This window comes from Ptiloglossa arizonensis, chromosome 10 (genome assembly GCF_051014685.1).
Source record: "Ptiloglossa arizonensis isolate GNS036 chromosome 10, iyPtiAriz1_principal, whole genome shotgun sequence".
Taxonomy (NCBI): domain Eukaryota; kingdom Metazoa; phylum Arthropoda; class Insecta; order Hymenoptera; family Colletidae; genus Ptiloglossa; species Ptiloglossa arizonensis.
The window spans coordinates 16,996,540-17,012,948 of record NC_135057.1 but is presented as its reverse complement, the minus strand read 5'-3'; the positions used below and the strand labels follow the sequence as shown (position 1 = coordinate 17,012,948).

Sequence of the window (16,409 nt, the reverse complement as noted above, 5' to 3'; positions counted from 1 at the left end):
TATATTGAGGCAACGATCTCGATGCAAAGTTCATTGGAAAATATTTCGATGGACAGATGGTTTGAATTGGCTAACGATTTCACCAGGGGTTGATTTCTTCGCGAGTTGCCGTGTGCTCGTTTCTCTACGTTTCAAGGAAACGTACGAACGGAAATCGAGCGGATCGGTTGATTGTTGGACGGTGCAGAAGCAGAAATCGCGCGTCCAACGAGAAACTTTTTTAGCCGAGTTCTTCTCGCCCAACCGGATAAACGAATAAACGGATAAACAAACTCTTCCGAGTACCGTTGAATTGCATGGACACACGGTCACGTAGTACAAATTGAATTCTGTTCGTAGTCAATGACAACTCGCGCCATTAACTCGTACGAAACTTTGTTCGATCAGATGTTTCGCTCTTTGAGTGTTCGTCGATGGAAACGTTTGTCCAACGTTCAATATTGGACTATCGTGTACGATGGTGGTGAAAATTTTTCACACATTCAAGAGTACGAAAACAAGTGACGCTTCAAATACTATTATATTATTCAAAACCGGCAATCTTTGAAAGTCTCGAGTAAATCGAGACGTTTTATCTTCAAGTTTGTCAAGTTTGCCAAGAGAAGCTTTATAATCGTTCAGGGAATTTCAAAATTCATTAAGACGATCGAGTCTTAATTTTTGGTGGTCGCGACAATGTCCGATTCGACGAGTCTCGAGCCCATTGCTATTCACGAAACAATGCCACGGAATATCTAATCACGATCATTGTGAACCATCGAACGCAACGCAACACCTATACGCGTGTATATCGATCAAAGTTATTCGAGTAGTTCGAAGTTGAAATTGGGAATAATTTGGGTCGTCGAACCGAGTCAAGTCTTCGGTCGTTCGAGTCACAGTTCCAGTAGTTTTTAACGTTTGAATGCTCGACTTGGTGTCCCATATTCGATCCGAGTTAAATTTCGGATCGTTTCTCTTCTTTCCAAATATTCGAACAGCTTTAACATCGAGACATTTGTTCACCATCGAGGCGTAATCGGTGGTACTCAATTGGTACGAGATTTATAGAACTCTGGCCTCGTTTTTCTTCACTTGTGTTTCTTCTGTCCACTTATGCCGAACTCTGCCCCGTACCTCGTTTAATTCCTGACTTTGCTGTATCTCCTTTATCGACTTACCACGGTAACGAGTCACGGTCTACCTCTATCGCTACTTACCGATTGCTCCGCGTACTTTAATTATCGAACGTGGTTAGATCGCTTGTACACGGATACGGTATCGATCGAGAGTCCACTTTCACCCTTCTGCGTGTACACGGCATGTTCGATCGTTGTGTACTTCGCGACGAGAAGAATACCGGGACTGCGAAAAGAAGGGAATGTCAACAACAGGGACGCGCACAAGAGGGTCTCTCCTTGGTTCACTCGGGGTTTCACCGTCGAAGAACGAACAACGAAGAACGTATGCGTATTGGCGTGATTGCGTGTATCGTCCGAACACGGTCCAGCATGGTACGACGACGTGGGAATGGAAGAGAGAGAAGTGGTCGTGGCGATTCGCGCGCGAAAACCACAAACGTTCGTGTTACCGCGGTCGCTGTCACCGCACGAGTGTCGATGTTCCTCGGTTCAACGAAACGACGCGACGCTCGTGCTCGAGTATCTATCTACGTGGATCTACGCGGCGTCTGCGCCGAGACGCCTTCGACGGTGGCTGCGTTTAAACGCGTGCCATACGTAGACACCTTCGCGCTTACCTACACGCGTTTCGGTGGACGAGAGTACACACGGTATTGCAAAATTTTAGGTAAATAATATGTACAAGAGTGAGCGATCGATCGATAGCAGTGTTGGACAATTGCGATTAAAATTGATATACATGCGTGCATACTAGTATGTAATTGTCAATCGCTCGCGATGATGGACGATCGGATTGATCGTAAATCGCTCGCGGTGAGGTACGTTGTTGTAGGTTGTTGAATAGGTCGTCTCGATGTAATTTATGACACTGTACGCGGACGTAAAAATATCTTCTTACAAAACTAATCTGCCAACTATTGTGATATTTCTTTCGTCGAAAAAACAATTTCTCTCTCAGACATTTATTTGCAGTTTCGAAAGAAAATGGGTATAAATTTCTTTCGGTGCGATGGCGCTTTTTTTGCGATACGAACGTCTCTCGTAATTTATTTCTAAATCGTCTGGTATGGTTTAGCTTCGTAACGTGATAGATGAGTCCAAAGATCCGTGGACGTAAGGTCACCAAAGGATATCAATAGCAAAGAAAATGAAGAAGAAGAAGGTCAGGCGACCGTGAATTCGTACCAGGGATTGGAAATTGATCGACCTTTTCAATTATTGGTAATTCTATATTAATTCTACATAATTCTCATCTATATATGTACAAATGGTAGAAAATCGGAGGAACAACAACGAGAGAACAATCAAAATGTATAACGACAATTAAAATTTATTCACCGGTCGATCAGTTTTTCATCCAAAGGGTTTCTAAGGAACCAAGTGCTTCTCTCTGTTCTCTGTTCTTTGTTCTGTCCCAGTGATTCGTATCGAATCCGATTGAATTGAACTTGGATAATTTATTCCATTTAAATCCTTTTATTACGGTAATTGGAGAAGATAGTTTTTATATCGATGTTTTACCTACTGATCGTCGATAGACGTAATCTCGTAATGCACGAAATGCAACACAGAATGGTCGAGTAAATATATAGTAGAACCAATCCTTTGTCGCATTACCGTAAATTGTTCGTTACTTCGCAAGTTAGTGCCGAGTTCGAGAAGTATGGATAATTTAGAAAGAAGACACGTGGAAGGTTCATTGTTCTCGATTTTACGAACCGTAACCCTTGGACGAGAAGCAGGTGACAGTCGCAATCGATTCTTGGAACCTACCGCACAGCCATAATTCCAGGTATCTGCTGCTCATTGTCCCTTACGAAGAAAAGGGCAGGAATTACGGCAGTTGGTTAAATTATAAGACAAAATTTTGTTCACCGATCGGAATCCCGCGGAAGAGCCACAGGAATCGAAGGGTTAACAAAATAGTCGAAATTTTATTGGATGCGCATCTTCGGTAATCGTGTCGAAACTACTGCCGAGTATACTATAATAGGTCATTGTTTCTCTATTGTCGCTACGGTGTTGGATGAAAACAATTATCTACGGGTTCTCGTGCACGGACATCACGGTGACAAAGAGGAGGGATACCCTTTCGAACGAAACGACTTTGACGAGATCTCGACAAAAGCCCGAAAACATGTTTTCCATGGTCGATATTGTCGCGAAACTTGCGAATGTAAATTGGACATTTTCGAGAAGCGTTTCGACGTTCCACGGGGATATAGAACCAGCTCCGAATAGTGTCGACTATAAGAACCTACGTAAGTAGTGAAAGGTTTTAAATGTCGCAATATTTGTCGACACACGAAATATCGCTGGGCTCCGAAGAAGAAAGTCGTTCGGTAGTACCGTCTCGAGATCGTAGAAAAAAACAGTCTCGGTACGCTCGCTCCAACATTGATCTTTTAAAAGTGAAACGATACGCATCGATGTACATACATATAGTACTACGTAATTGAGTAACGTTGCAAAGGCTGGATGAATGTTGAGAAGGTAGACGCGGGAAAAGAAGGTTAGCATTCGCAAGCTGACGTATCGTGGATAACTCGCGTTAGCATTGTACATGGATACAAGTATACGTATGTAGATAGATGGGCGAGCGCGTTAACGCGTTGCTTTCGTCGAGTTCGAAAAGCGAGCAAGTTGGCCGAAGGCTCTAAATAAACAAAGGACCTCGGTAACAAAGTTTTCTATTGTTGTTGCAGCTGCTGTCGCCGTTTCCTTTTACGTGCACACGCACAAACGCGTCCTGTACAAGAACCGATCGTGTTGGCGTTTTTCACCCGCCCACGTTCACCTACGTCCGACCGTCGCGCGTCCCCTCGACGTTATTTCTCCTTTCACTTCGGTCTCCGACGCGTTGTTTTCGCGTCAAAAAGCGACTTTTCCTCTTCGCCATCGCTGTAAAGCCGACCGGTAGGTTCACCCCTCGGTCGCGGCTCGCTGAACACGATATGCACGCTCGGGGAACGTCGTTCTGCGTCAAGGAACTCTCTACCAGGGCAATTGACCCGTCGTTAATTCGTTTTCCCTTTTCGGCAGATTCACTTCACACGGTAGATTTGCCGCGATCTATCGATTATATTCAATATCGTTACGCGACTAAAATTAGTAGGTGTAATTCGAGTTAGTCCGGTTCAACGACATCACCGAGTAACGCGACGCCACCGAGAATACCGTCTTAAGCAGATCCGAGAAGAGATTAGTTAACGAGACTTGCAAGATCTATCGATTTATTAGGTAATCCAGTTTCGCGATTAAAGTGCAACCAGACTCTGGTTAGATCGGACCGACGAGGTCCTTGAGTACGGTAGTAAAGACAAACGTGCCAACCCAATTTGGTAAGATCGCTTTTAGCGATCGATACGGTTAGCAGGATTACCATCGATCAACGAGCCAAGATGGAACGTGTCTACGTGTTTGCGCATCTTCGAAACAAGCTTCGCGCGTTATGAAACCGCCTGTATCGTATACATAGTAAAATACTGCGTCGCGAGGCAAGGATCGCAAGGAGGATTCTATTTTAAAGAAGTCCGAGAGCGAGAAATTATTTATGGGCCGTCTCATTTATTTTTGCAGTTTCGCTCGGAGTGTAACTCGGCGAGGGTGGTGGCCCCTCCCGCTCGGCTAACCGAGATGGTCAATTCGGAATAGTCGGCCTTGTAAAAAATTGATTTTATCGAAACACCATGATACAAACGGTCGTCAAAGTATGCTTCGATAAAAGTATACGATCTCGAATACGTAGGTAAAGTATAGTTAAACGGTATTCTTTTATCGGCGATATATTTTTCCGAATTTTCGACAAAGTGTTCGCACCCTTGTCTTCTTGGCAATCAAATCTAGACCGAAGTTACGTATGTACATAGGCGTACAGAGTGCTTCGAAAGCGTACGTACACGCCCTCAAAGAAGAACGTATACCATGAGAATAAAGCCGCTTTCTTCGTTTCAATTTTAGGAAACGATGTGTATAGGTAAGGGGCTTAACTCTCGATAAAATCCCGCGCACGTTCCCTCTTTAAAAGCTAACTTAGACAGAGTATACACAGACGTGCGTGAGCGCGCAGTGCCTTCAAAGGGAGGTTATCTTTTCATTGCCTTGGAAACGTTCGTTTCGAAGGGCGGAATATTACGGTTAAAGGTAAGAACCGAATTTCGATCGAAAAAAGGCAGTCCGTAAAACCGAAGCACCTCGGACATTCGATTGGACGCTCGTCTACTCTATCTTCCTAAATGAAAATATTTGTTTTACTTTTGGCATGGAACAAGCCTATAAACACCAGGGATTACCAGGAATTCCATTTCACCGGCACACGATTTTTGTTAAACGATAGTATCTTGCCGAGCCAAATTCATATTATCGATAAGCGTTTCCATCGTTTAATTACGTTGCGCGAATTCGAAGAAAGTGTATTGTCATTCTTGGGCAAAATATGGAGATTAAAGGCGATAATTGTCATATCCTAATGCGACGACGCCTCATTCCGGAACGAATCCGATCAATCAAGAAACCGAACCGCTGCGCTGGTCGGAGTTCTGGTTGTAAACGCTGTACACAAAGGCGGCCGCGAGTCGCAGGATCGATAACGCCTTCGCCGCGCTACCGGACGTACACGGAACGAGCGTATAGCACGATGACCAAAGCGTAAAAGCCGTGGGATCCCTCCGAGGGATCGACTCGCGCCACCCTGAGAACGAAGGGAGAGACACGGTTTCCCCGTGGAGCTGGACGATTGAGAACCACTGTTCTCTACCTGGCCGTTTAATAGGAGAGCGGAGAGCACGGAATGTCCTCGTAAAAGCGAGCGAGGGAGACGGCGAGATTGAAGGGGAAAGAGGAGGAGAATGCGGATGGATTAAAGAAGGACACTCGATATAAGAGGCATTGTACTCGGTTATACCGTCAGCCGTTCCAGGTGCTGGAGGGCAGTCGGTTCTCGCCACGGGACGAGCATATACATACGAGCCAGTCTGTCTGCATTTCCTTCTTCGGGTCCGTGGCCAACGCGGCGTTCGATTCGAACACGTGAAAACCGGCAGCGCGCGCCTTCTCTGGCATTTCTGACCGATCGTCGCGTCGGTTATTCGTACGTTGCCTGCACCGAGACACTCGGCGTAAACGCGCGCCAAGTGGGAGAGCCCGAGCGAGCGAGCGAGCGAGCGAGCGAGCTAGCAAGCGAACGAGCGAGAAAAGAAGAAAAAAAGCAGAGAAGAGGCGACAGGGACGCCTGTGTGTATCGTGTCGCTCTGCAGTGCGACATTCGACGACAAACACGTTTGCTCGTCGTAACGCCGACTTCTCCCGTTCTATCCGACGCATACTGCTAACAAACTTTTGTACGGTCTCCTCTGTTCGACGGTACACACGCATTCGTTGTCGCTGCGCCCACCGTTTTCTCGACTCCTTCGACCTCGGCCACGAGCTTCGCCGTTTGCCGGTCGATCGTTTAACGCAAGATACGCGTCGGGAGATCGTCCGAAAGAAACAAAAGTCTCTCATTGTCTGCATAAACACTTGGAAAGAAGAGTCCGTTGCTGCGTTCTATCGGCAACTCGTCAGCGAGGTGGAGGGAGGACGGGACTGGAAAGGGACGAACAGTCGTTGGAACGTCGACGAGGCACGAGTTCGCGGAGGAGATTCCGTCGCGAATGGATCGACGATCGGTTCGCTCGAGAAAGGAAAACACTGCGTGTCTTCCGCGTTTCGTCGCTGAATTGTAAACACTTTATCGTTAACGCGCGACTTGGTAAGTCGCGAACCGAGACGTCCGTAGAAGGAATACAACGCGTTTCGAGTGCAGTGTCCGGTGGACGCAGCATCGACAGAGGATGTACATGGCCTGGTGAAACAGTCCGGCCGATGTCTTCCGGACAACGATCGCGTCACGGACGGGACGCGAGACAGAGCCACGTGAATGCCGCACGCCAATGAGCTTTCCTTCCCACCGGGCGAATTATTCTGGACCGGCATGGACTCCGTAAAAGCCAAGTACGTAAACCGACTGGGAATATTTGCTCGAGACTACCAGTCTTCTCTTGCTCGCGAGTCGTGAATCGTGAGTCGCGAGTCGTGAGTCACGCGAACGGCTCGAGAACTTTGGCAGTTGTTTTTCAAAAGTGTTGCTCCTTGGTGTGCTCGTTGTCCGCTTCGAGGTCTAAATTTGTATAAAGGATTCGATCGTCTCGTAACCGAGATCCGAAGTATTTTTCCTCGCTGGATTTGTTCGAATAACTGCACCGATGCTCTGGGAGATTCTTCCTGTATTGTTACTGGTGCTGTTTGCGGTCGAGCGAGTCTTCGAAGGAAAAGTTGAAGAATCTGCGTAGTTCGAAGAGAGAAATTAGTCGAAACGATGGAGTTTCGTTCTCGTTCTCGTTCTCGTTCTCGTTCTCGTTCTCGTTCTCAATCTCGTTCTCGTTCTCGTTCTCGTTTTCGTTTTCGTTCTCGTTTTCGTTCTCGTTTGTTGTCTTCCGGGGTAGGTGGATGAATTCTATTATCTTAAACACTCCAGTACAGAGTAATTTAAAGGAGAATCTGACCCGTTTACCAACGCGACACCCGGGAATGTCACGTTCTCACGAACAGAATCGTTTTCGCGGTTCAACTCGTCTAGTAAGGAATCTCGATGATCGATGCTCTCGCGAAATATTTTTCCTTCGATTTTAATCAACGACGCGGCCCTGGATCGACGTGACTGGAAAAAAGTGGACACCGGTTGATCTCGAAATTCGTTTCTACGATATTCTATAGATTCTATAGATACAATATTACCCGTTTGTACGCGGAGAAACGTGAAACGCGATGAATGGAACACAAGTTTACCAATAGTTTTGACGAAACGGCAACAGCTTCGGAAGAAACGTTCTCATACACCGTTTCGTATTTGTCGACCGCAAAATTCACAAGTATTTCACGTTACGAGAGTTTACGTTTACGGTCGCGCCGTCTATGTCGATTCGTGAAATTTTGCACAGAATTCGATGTTTGTTCCCGATAGCGTGGAAAAAAATTTTGATCGGAAACGAACGGTACGAGTAAACAGGGACAGAAGAAGAATGTACGTATATATATGTCCTTCGTTGCCTCGTGTGAACGCGATCATCGATTGTTTTTCGTTATCGTTCTGTTTCCACGATAAAGGTAAACAATGCGTTACCATATAGGAACACGCATTGCTACCGAATAGGACAGAATCATCGCCTACGTGCCTTTCTAATAAAACTTCGATCATCAAAGTTGCGTCGTCCATCCATGGTTTTCCTCTTCTCGGTACAACGTTCGGTACGATTATACTTGTATCACAGTTTTAACAATCTCTTCGCTCAACTTCCTCTTCGTTGTACAGTTACGAAGTCGAAGCGTCGTTAACTTTGAAAATAAATCTCTTTTAAATTAATGATTTTCAAAGTTTTTCAAAGGCGCTCTTCTAGTTGGAGAAAGAGACTTCTACTTCCTGCGTGAAATTTTCATTTATTTTTGACACATCGCGTTTCTTACTCGGTGAATATAAAAGATTAATCGCAAGTAATACGATGCAAAATAACTAAACATCCAAGTAAAGTATTTGTATAATTTTCATTTAGTTTTCTCTGGAAAGTCGAGCAGCGCTTACGCCGTAAGTACGTTACGTTACGTTACGTTCCGCGCTCCTCTGTTTTTTCAAATACTACGACAAAGCGACGATACGTTTTCGCGTTTACCGCCAGTCCTGAATACTATAGTACGCGTACAAGTTCGCTCGGAAGGGCGATCACGTGTTTTCTTCGAGCCGTACGATCCATTATCTCGAACGTCTCCTTTTAGTCTCGACGAGTCGCTCGCGTCTTTTATCACTGTCCTAGGCTTTCGTTGACTCGAACCTGGAAACTACCGAGGCTTCCCTGTAAGTCGAGCTTTCTCGCGGATAAAAGGCGACACAAAGCTCGAGCGAGCACGATCCGTTACGTAGTCTCGAGGATCGAAAGAACGGTGTCGCGTGCGTGAAACAGTGGCTGGCGACGATCCGTCTTCGCGCTGGAAATTCAAGTCTGGCATCGAGCAACGTCACCAATTGGGCCGGTTAATTTAAAGGGCGTTCAACGCGGGAGATGTTCTCGGCTTCTGGACTATCCTCGCAGGAATTAGGTTGCGACGAAGCGTGTAATCGCGCGTTTACTTCCGAACGATCTTCCCTACCGTAAACTGTTAATTCGCTTCGCGTAAGAGGACGCGGAGGAAATTCTCGGTCTCTCTTTTCATCCGTGTATAGTCGCGCGGGTGTATCCGCGCGATGGTTTGTGGAAAAAATCGCTTAGAAAGTGCGGGCCGACTCGCGTGCGCGTTATTCCGCTTTACGTTCTTTGAAATATATAGTAGAACGCTCCGCTCAGCTGCTTCGCATACTCTCCAAGAGGAGGTATCCTTCTCAAAGGCTTCTTGGCCTTTGTCACTGCCGTGAAACAAAATCGCTTCGATAAATCGCGTCTTACGTATCCCTCGTTCGAACATCTTTTCCCGTGCACCATAGTTGATTAACATTTTTTTTTTTTCCACCGGTTGCAGCGAATTCTTACACGATGTATTAAAGTCGTAACTACGATGTGTCGCAATATTACGCGAATCGATCGCGAACAGGGCCACCGTGCCCCATTACAACGGGCTATGTTGAGATGCAATTACGTTACAGCATCGCGTGAAAGTTTTAGATATCCACCGGCTTCGTGTAACACTGCCGAGACCAATTACCCCGATCGATTTTCCCAAATCGATCCGCGTTCGATCCAGAAATCGGAGTCACTTTCACGCGCCTGCCTCCCCTTTAGGTTAATTCACCCTTTGCCCTCTGCCGGTGGCAGTGTAGCGTTCTACCGAGTTCTAAAACTGTCCGATACCACCAGTACGGTGTAACCTTGTACCTCGTGGAAATAATTCTCGGAGAACGTATCCGCGCTCGAAGAATTTCACCTTCCTCCGCGTTCGCGTTTATCCGTCTCTCCGATCGAACGGAATTCCCTTTCGAATCGCAGTGGGATCTCTCGTGTCCGTTATCTCGTTATTATATACAACGATGTAATATACATCCAGGTTTTTAACCAGCCGACTGAATTTAAAAGCGGCATTAACTCGAATCACCGCGCAACCCCTTGCACACGCAACGATTGTATCGCAACGATTGCAAGCTAACGCGAACCAACACGCGTTCGACGAAGTTGCCTTCCTTGATCGATAGCAATAAACAAACTCCGTAAACCATCGTTCTGCTACGTTGCTCATTTTTTATCGTTTATTTATCGATTTGATAAAAAGTGTTTGTATAGTGTGTATGTTGTAAAAATAATCCTCGAAAGTTTCGCGTTCGTAGTATACTGGTCTCTCGTGTCACGTTATTTTTTATCGTATTTTATGTTCGTTTCTACCCGGCAAGTATAGCGGAATGTTCACCGGAGGCGCTTTTACGTTTGCAGAATGGCCCCCACAGGGATGCCTCCGGTCACCGGTGTCCTGCAGCCACCCACGGGCTCGACACTGACAGGGTCCACGATGTCGAGCCACAAGAAAAGTTGGTGGAGAAGAGTAGCCCCTTACCTGGCCTTTCTCGCGGCTTTTTCCACCGCCATGGCCTTGCTCCTCGTTTGGAGCGAAGCTGCAGCCTTGAGGTAAATTTCTCTGCTTCGCAATCGACGGGAGGGAGAGAGAAAGAGAGAGGAGAGGAGAGATACCTCTGACTGTCGTGTTGATTTTCTTGCTACCGGTGCCACTGTAAGTTCCAAGAAAAAAACTGCTACGATCTGTCCGCGCAGAGTGAACAGCGCAACATAATCATCCCGATTGAATTCGTTCAGAATGGGGCAATCTTCGACCGAACATTTCTTTGATCGTGATCATTGATCTCGTTGCAGACATCTCCGAATCGACCGATCCGAAGCAAAAAGAATTTTGATCGCTTCGTTATCGATGAATCTAATCAGGGTGAACGAGGTACATGGATAACCCTCGCACGCCTTATTACGAGTTCAATCGTAAATCGATAAACGACCCAACTCGAAGGGTCGTTCGATTAGACGAGTTTTCGACGTTTCTAGAAATGTTGAACGAACCAACTGTTAAATATCTATACGTAAAGAGTACTCTTTTTTCTTTTCTACTTTTTTCGAAGGAAATACCTTTTAGGTTTTACGCGTCGGTTCTGCTGGAAAATTCTACGGCTTCGTTATTCCCCAACGTACGGAGGAACGTAAAAAGTTTGTTGCCCCGTAAAGCAGATGACTCGACTGCGCCAAACTGCCGTGCTGCTGGCATATTCTCCTTCTGTTTTTACGATCCTTTCCATTAAACGAACGCTACCGTGACAGATTAAGCCACCGATTGAAAGGGTATACTTTCATTTGACATCAGTTTTTCTCGAGTAATTATTCGTTTTTAAAGAGAGCGTAGCGAAAAGTAAACGGCGAACAATTTCGTTGATCTCAATTGGCGCCTGTTGACCGTGCGCGTTCAGTCGTTGAGAAGACACGGTTGCTCGACTGTTGTTTCGTGACGTTTTCACGGTAAAGCCCAATGCAAGCAACTTTATCGACGGTATCGTATAAAGTCCAATATTTGATCGTAGCTTTCGACGAAAGACTCGCAAAGAAACGATAGTAGGTACACGATCCGTAGTTCGAAACATGTTGACAAATCTAATCCAATGTAGACAGTCTATTTAAGAAGGAACTTGGTACTATAATATTAGGGTGGACGGTTAATCGATTGGAACGTGGTGCGTACCACCTTACACCGGGTAGGTGTAGCTCTCGATCGAAAAAGTATCTACCTATCGTATCAACGAAAAAAGAATTTGGTCGTACGATCTGTCAAAGAAAGTGTCCCACGAGTTGAAAATCGATAATGTTTCGTCGGGACAATTACTCAATTATCTATCGCTCGAACAAATATACCCTTCGCGAAACGCATTTGCGAACAACGAATGGTATTGTTCTTGGCTCCTAAGATCTACGAAGCTTCTGCTCTGCACCTAAGAAGGGTCAAAGAAACACGATTGTTAAACGGACCTAATTAGTAGGTCACTCGATGATTATATTTTCCCTTCGAGGCGGTTGTGCCAAAGGCTATTAACGGTGCTCGACAATGAGCTTACAGAAAAAAGAAAAGTTCTTTCAACGACGGTTTACGAGTATTTAAGACGATTACTACAATATTAACGTGGAATCGAAAACGTTACCGCTTACAAAGTTCCAAGTGACTCTCAATGTTAATTGGAAATGGGAGTTCTCGATAGTCGTATGAATATCGAACGATCCAACGGATTTGGAATATCGAACAAAGTCCGAGGTTTTTGGAATTTGGATCTATTTTAAAGGACTCGATTGTCTTCGAACATTAATTTCGAGAATTTTTGAAACTCGTGTAAATCCGATGCTACCTCCTGACTCGTTGCATAGTTCTCGAAGGATGTTGCGTAAAATCTTCTTCTCAGGATCGTTGAATTCTCTGGACCGGTGTGCTCCGAGCAGGATATTGTCGTAACAACGGAAGCGGGTGTACGGCGGGTGTAGTCTCTCGTCGATGGTCTCGAGTGACACGAAACTTTAGTCGATTTTGTTCCGACGGTAGGCTATTATTGCATCGCGCGGCTCGAACAACCAATAGATTATCACTGCGCGTGTTACGCGTTCGTGTGTCGGGAACGCGGCTGACGAGACTGCGGCTGTTGTGCTTGCATTAAAATCGATGTCCCGGTTACAGGAGGCAAGCGTTCGACGCCAACATGACCAGGGACTACGTATTGAACAGCGTCTCGATGGACAATCCGGAATTGGTCGCGTACATTAGGGAAGTCCAATTGAAGCCCACCACTCAACAAGACCCGTTGAATGCGACCCAGACCTTGGAAGAGAGGTACGTGTCGAGCCTGACGGAGGGAAAACGCGAGGGTGTCTACGTAGAGTACATTAGCAGGGTAAGGAGTGATCTTTCGATCGTTATCGAATTACGAGTAAGCGTGTCGGGACTCTCTGCTAATATTTCGAACGCAATTGTGCCTCGATCTCCTCTGAAAATTCGACTCGCGATATCCGAAACCGTCGCGTTCCCGCGATGAAATATAAAAGAAATCTTTGCATCTTGCAGATAGGAGCCGTTTCCAGCACAGGATGGTTAGAGCGTAATTCGAGCTGGAGAGGTGTTCTGATATTGACCGATCCTAGAAGCTTCTTCGAGGCTCACAGAAGCACCAGGAATCCAAAAACAAGAGTCCTGCACGCTTGCCTTAGCACCGATAAGGATACCAAAGAGGTAAGGGTACACTTGGAATCTATTCGATTGAATAACATTTTCAACGATACGTATACGCTACAACGAGGATAACGTATTTCTTAATTATCGATGCGACGAGGTCTGTCCATCGCGTTGTATACGCGTGCTTGAATTTCAGATTACGTACCATCAGGAATCCGAGGTTCAAGTTACCAAATTAGGGGAGGGTCCGAATAGTCTCGTGTCTTCGGACGACGGTCTGCCGACCACGAGATTGAAGTGTTTTCCTTTGTACAGCGTTTTGTTGGCGTATAGTGCCACCACGTTGGATTACCTGAGTCTGGACAGTCCGGACGCCCAAGATGGACAGGTGATTATTCGCGTTGTTCGATGTTTTACGAATTTCTTTTTATATACTTCGGTTGGAAGAGTACGCGGAACTGTCTTTGGCGCAGGTGCTCGACACGATCCCCTGGGAGACGACGAGAATATCGGTCCTATCCATACGGTGGAGTCCTCACCATAGCGAGGTCGAGACGAAAGGTCTGATCGATAAGATGACCGACAGAAGATACAAGCTGATGTACACGACGGACACCGGGAAGCTGATCTTTTTGTACAACGCGTTACTTAAGATTTGAACATTGACTCGAGCTACTGTAGACGCTGAATCGTTCCAGGTTTCTTAACGAACGAGAAGTTCATCGCGACGAGAAACAGCATTTCCTCGAGTAAATCAAAGACCGTTCGCGGGTCGGTCGGATTCGGCGAAACGCGATCGCAAATCGGGCGACCGTGTTTTCGTCGTTGAATGTACATAAGTTGGATGTATATACACGGACACCGTCGAACGTGACTTTCATTTTCGTGGAAACGTGTTTCCTTTTGCGTGTTCGTAGGATCAACACGAATCGAGTGTTTGTCAAGTGGATCGAGGACGAGTTTCGTTTCAGTTCGCAATTACACGGCTAGTCGAAATGTTATCGACGATCTAGGAGTACGGAAAAATTTTTTCTTTTCTTTTAATTTGCTATCGATTTAACAGACACATGACAAAGACTGAGAGCTATTTTCGCGAGCGTTCGCTCGATCACGTTCGATGAGGGGCACTCATCGATCATTCTCGATTTCCCTTCTCGAGTACGTCTTATAGAAGTGAACCAAAAAGCGCAACAGAGCACACGAAAGAAGCGTATTTAGTTTCGTATTCGTATTTTAGCGTAGGTTTGTTTTAATCTAACCGCTTAAGCCAGTGTAGATCAACACACCGAGACATTTTTTTACGAACAATGTAGATTTTTATTTGTCAAAGAACGACAGCCACGTGGTCCGAAGACACGTTGTTGCAGTGATAATCGACGAGTTACTCCAATTACCTACACCACGGGCCTTACTAGCACGTAAGTCGATATTTAGCTAAGATATAGATATTATCGTAAACCGGGGGGTGCACTTTCCTCGTAAAGGCACGTTTTCGTGCGTGCAACGATCGAGGTTTCCTTTTCTACATATGTACGAGTAAACCGATCCAATGATTGGGATTGATTTCGATAGACTCGAACGTTGCTCGAATCCGCATTCGCATCGTTAGTCGTACACGTAGAAACGTAGCTCTGCAAAGTTTAGGTCTGGGTTACTTTCTTTCGTTATTAAGTTCGCTTATCTCCATCGTTATTTTTACGACGAAGCGAGCGATAATGTACGCAATGTATTTTCTTTCGCTACCTTGTCCCTACCATTTGATTCGATTCGAAATAGTCGGGTGACCCCTTGTGTCGGTGGTTCGATGTCCAAAGTTGCTCGATTCCAGTCGCACAAATTCGCTCGTTGCTATTCCACGATGGTCTTTATTTGTCCTCTGTTCTCTGTTCGGAAGTTACCTGACCCACGTCGCCATCTTGAACAGTCCTTTCAGCGCTCCAGTTTGGTAACAGTAGCAAAGTATCGTCTTTGTCCTATTTATTTTCGACATCGGGATCGTACGGGAAGTCTGTCGTTTCAAGTCGGAACTTTCCTTCTTGTAGCCGTGACCGAGTTTCGGACAACTTGTATCACTTGCTCGGCCACAGTGTGGTTAGTATCGTTTCGACTTCCGTCGAAGTCGGAACGGCACTTCGGACCGATAACTTGTCAGCTTCTCTATACGCCCTTTCCGTGTCAACGTAATCAACGAGTTGGCTCCTATTAAATTTTCATCCGCGATGGGAACGATCTGTGTCTTTCGTTTCGCAACTCCTCTTCGTTGGTTACTGGGCATAGATCTCGTCCCATCTACCGCATCTAGCCGTTCAGTATCGATCTCTTATTTCCCAGATCTCTATGCTTGTTAACAGCTTTCCCGTCGACTCGAACACGTTCACCCACGTGTGTGATTTATATCTTGTTACCGAATATATTGCACCGGAAAGACATCGATAATAATTTTTGAAAAGAAGTATCGATTGGACGGTAACACTGGCCTAATTCCTCGACCCGATGTCTTTCTTTACCGAAAAGTTTCTTTGCGAATCGAAGATTTCTTTGGTCGAGCCAATCGAGTAACGGAACGAACCCGGTTCACGAATCACGCGCCAGCAAATGCTAGAGCGTCGCGATCACCAACGATTCCGATTCAACACAGGGTATATATTGACCGTTTCTACGGATTTATTTATCGTCGACGATTTCGATATGCGCCGCGAAACACCAGCCTCAAGAGGGATGAATTGTCTCGACGAATAATTTATTTCGATACACGATACACGATACACGATACACGATACACGATACACGTTATCGAGTTCGCGCGCGCGACAACTAAGCGGACAAAAGGAAGTCATTGTAGACGATTTTCGCGCAACCGTTGCGTTATCGGTTTCGTTCTTACTGTGCGAGAGATCCGACCGACGATCACCGTCGTAACGATTCGTTGGCATCGTACGATTCAAACGGCACGTGTTCATTACTTTTCTTACACCTACCCTGGCATTGCGCGAAACGTTTGCACTATTCGTTTCGAACGAATTGTTTTCGTGAACAATAAAGGTAGATATTTTGTAATATTGTCCCGGA

The 16,409-nt window shown here is 45.8% G+C and overlaps 1 protein-coding gene across 2 annotated transcripts in view; it reads left to right on the top strand.

The window, feature by feature from the left end:
- Window positions 1-16,409, top strand: part of LOC143152496 (protein Star) — a 26,572-nt gene extending 10,163 nt beyond the window's left edge. The window contains exons 1-6 of one of the 2 annotated variants that reach the window (XM_076322727.1): window positions 6,975-7,112; window positions 10,568-10,759; window positions 12,849-13,062; window positions 13,233-13,397; window positions 13,537-13,728; window positions 13,814-16,409. In XM_076322727.1, coding sequence (XP_076178842.1) covers window positions 7,039-7,112; window positions 10,568-10,759; window positions 12,849-13,062; window positions 13,233-13,397; window positions 13,537-13,728; window positions 13,814-13,999 — 1,023 coding nt within the window. In that variant the 5' untranslated portion in view covers window positions 6,975-7,038 and the 3' untranslated portion in view covers window positions 14,000-16,409. Of the gene's footprint in view, window positions 1-6,974; window positions 7,113-10,567; window positions 10,760-12,848; window positions 13,063-13,232; window positions 13,398-13,536; window positions 13,729-13,813 lie in introns of those variants that run through there. The other variant, XM_076322728.1, reaches the window with a different exon arrangement.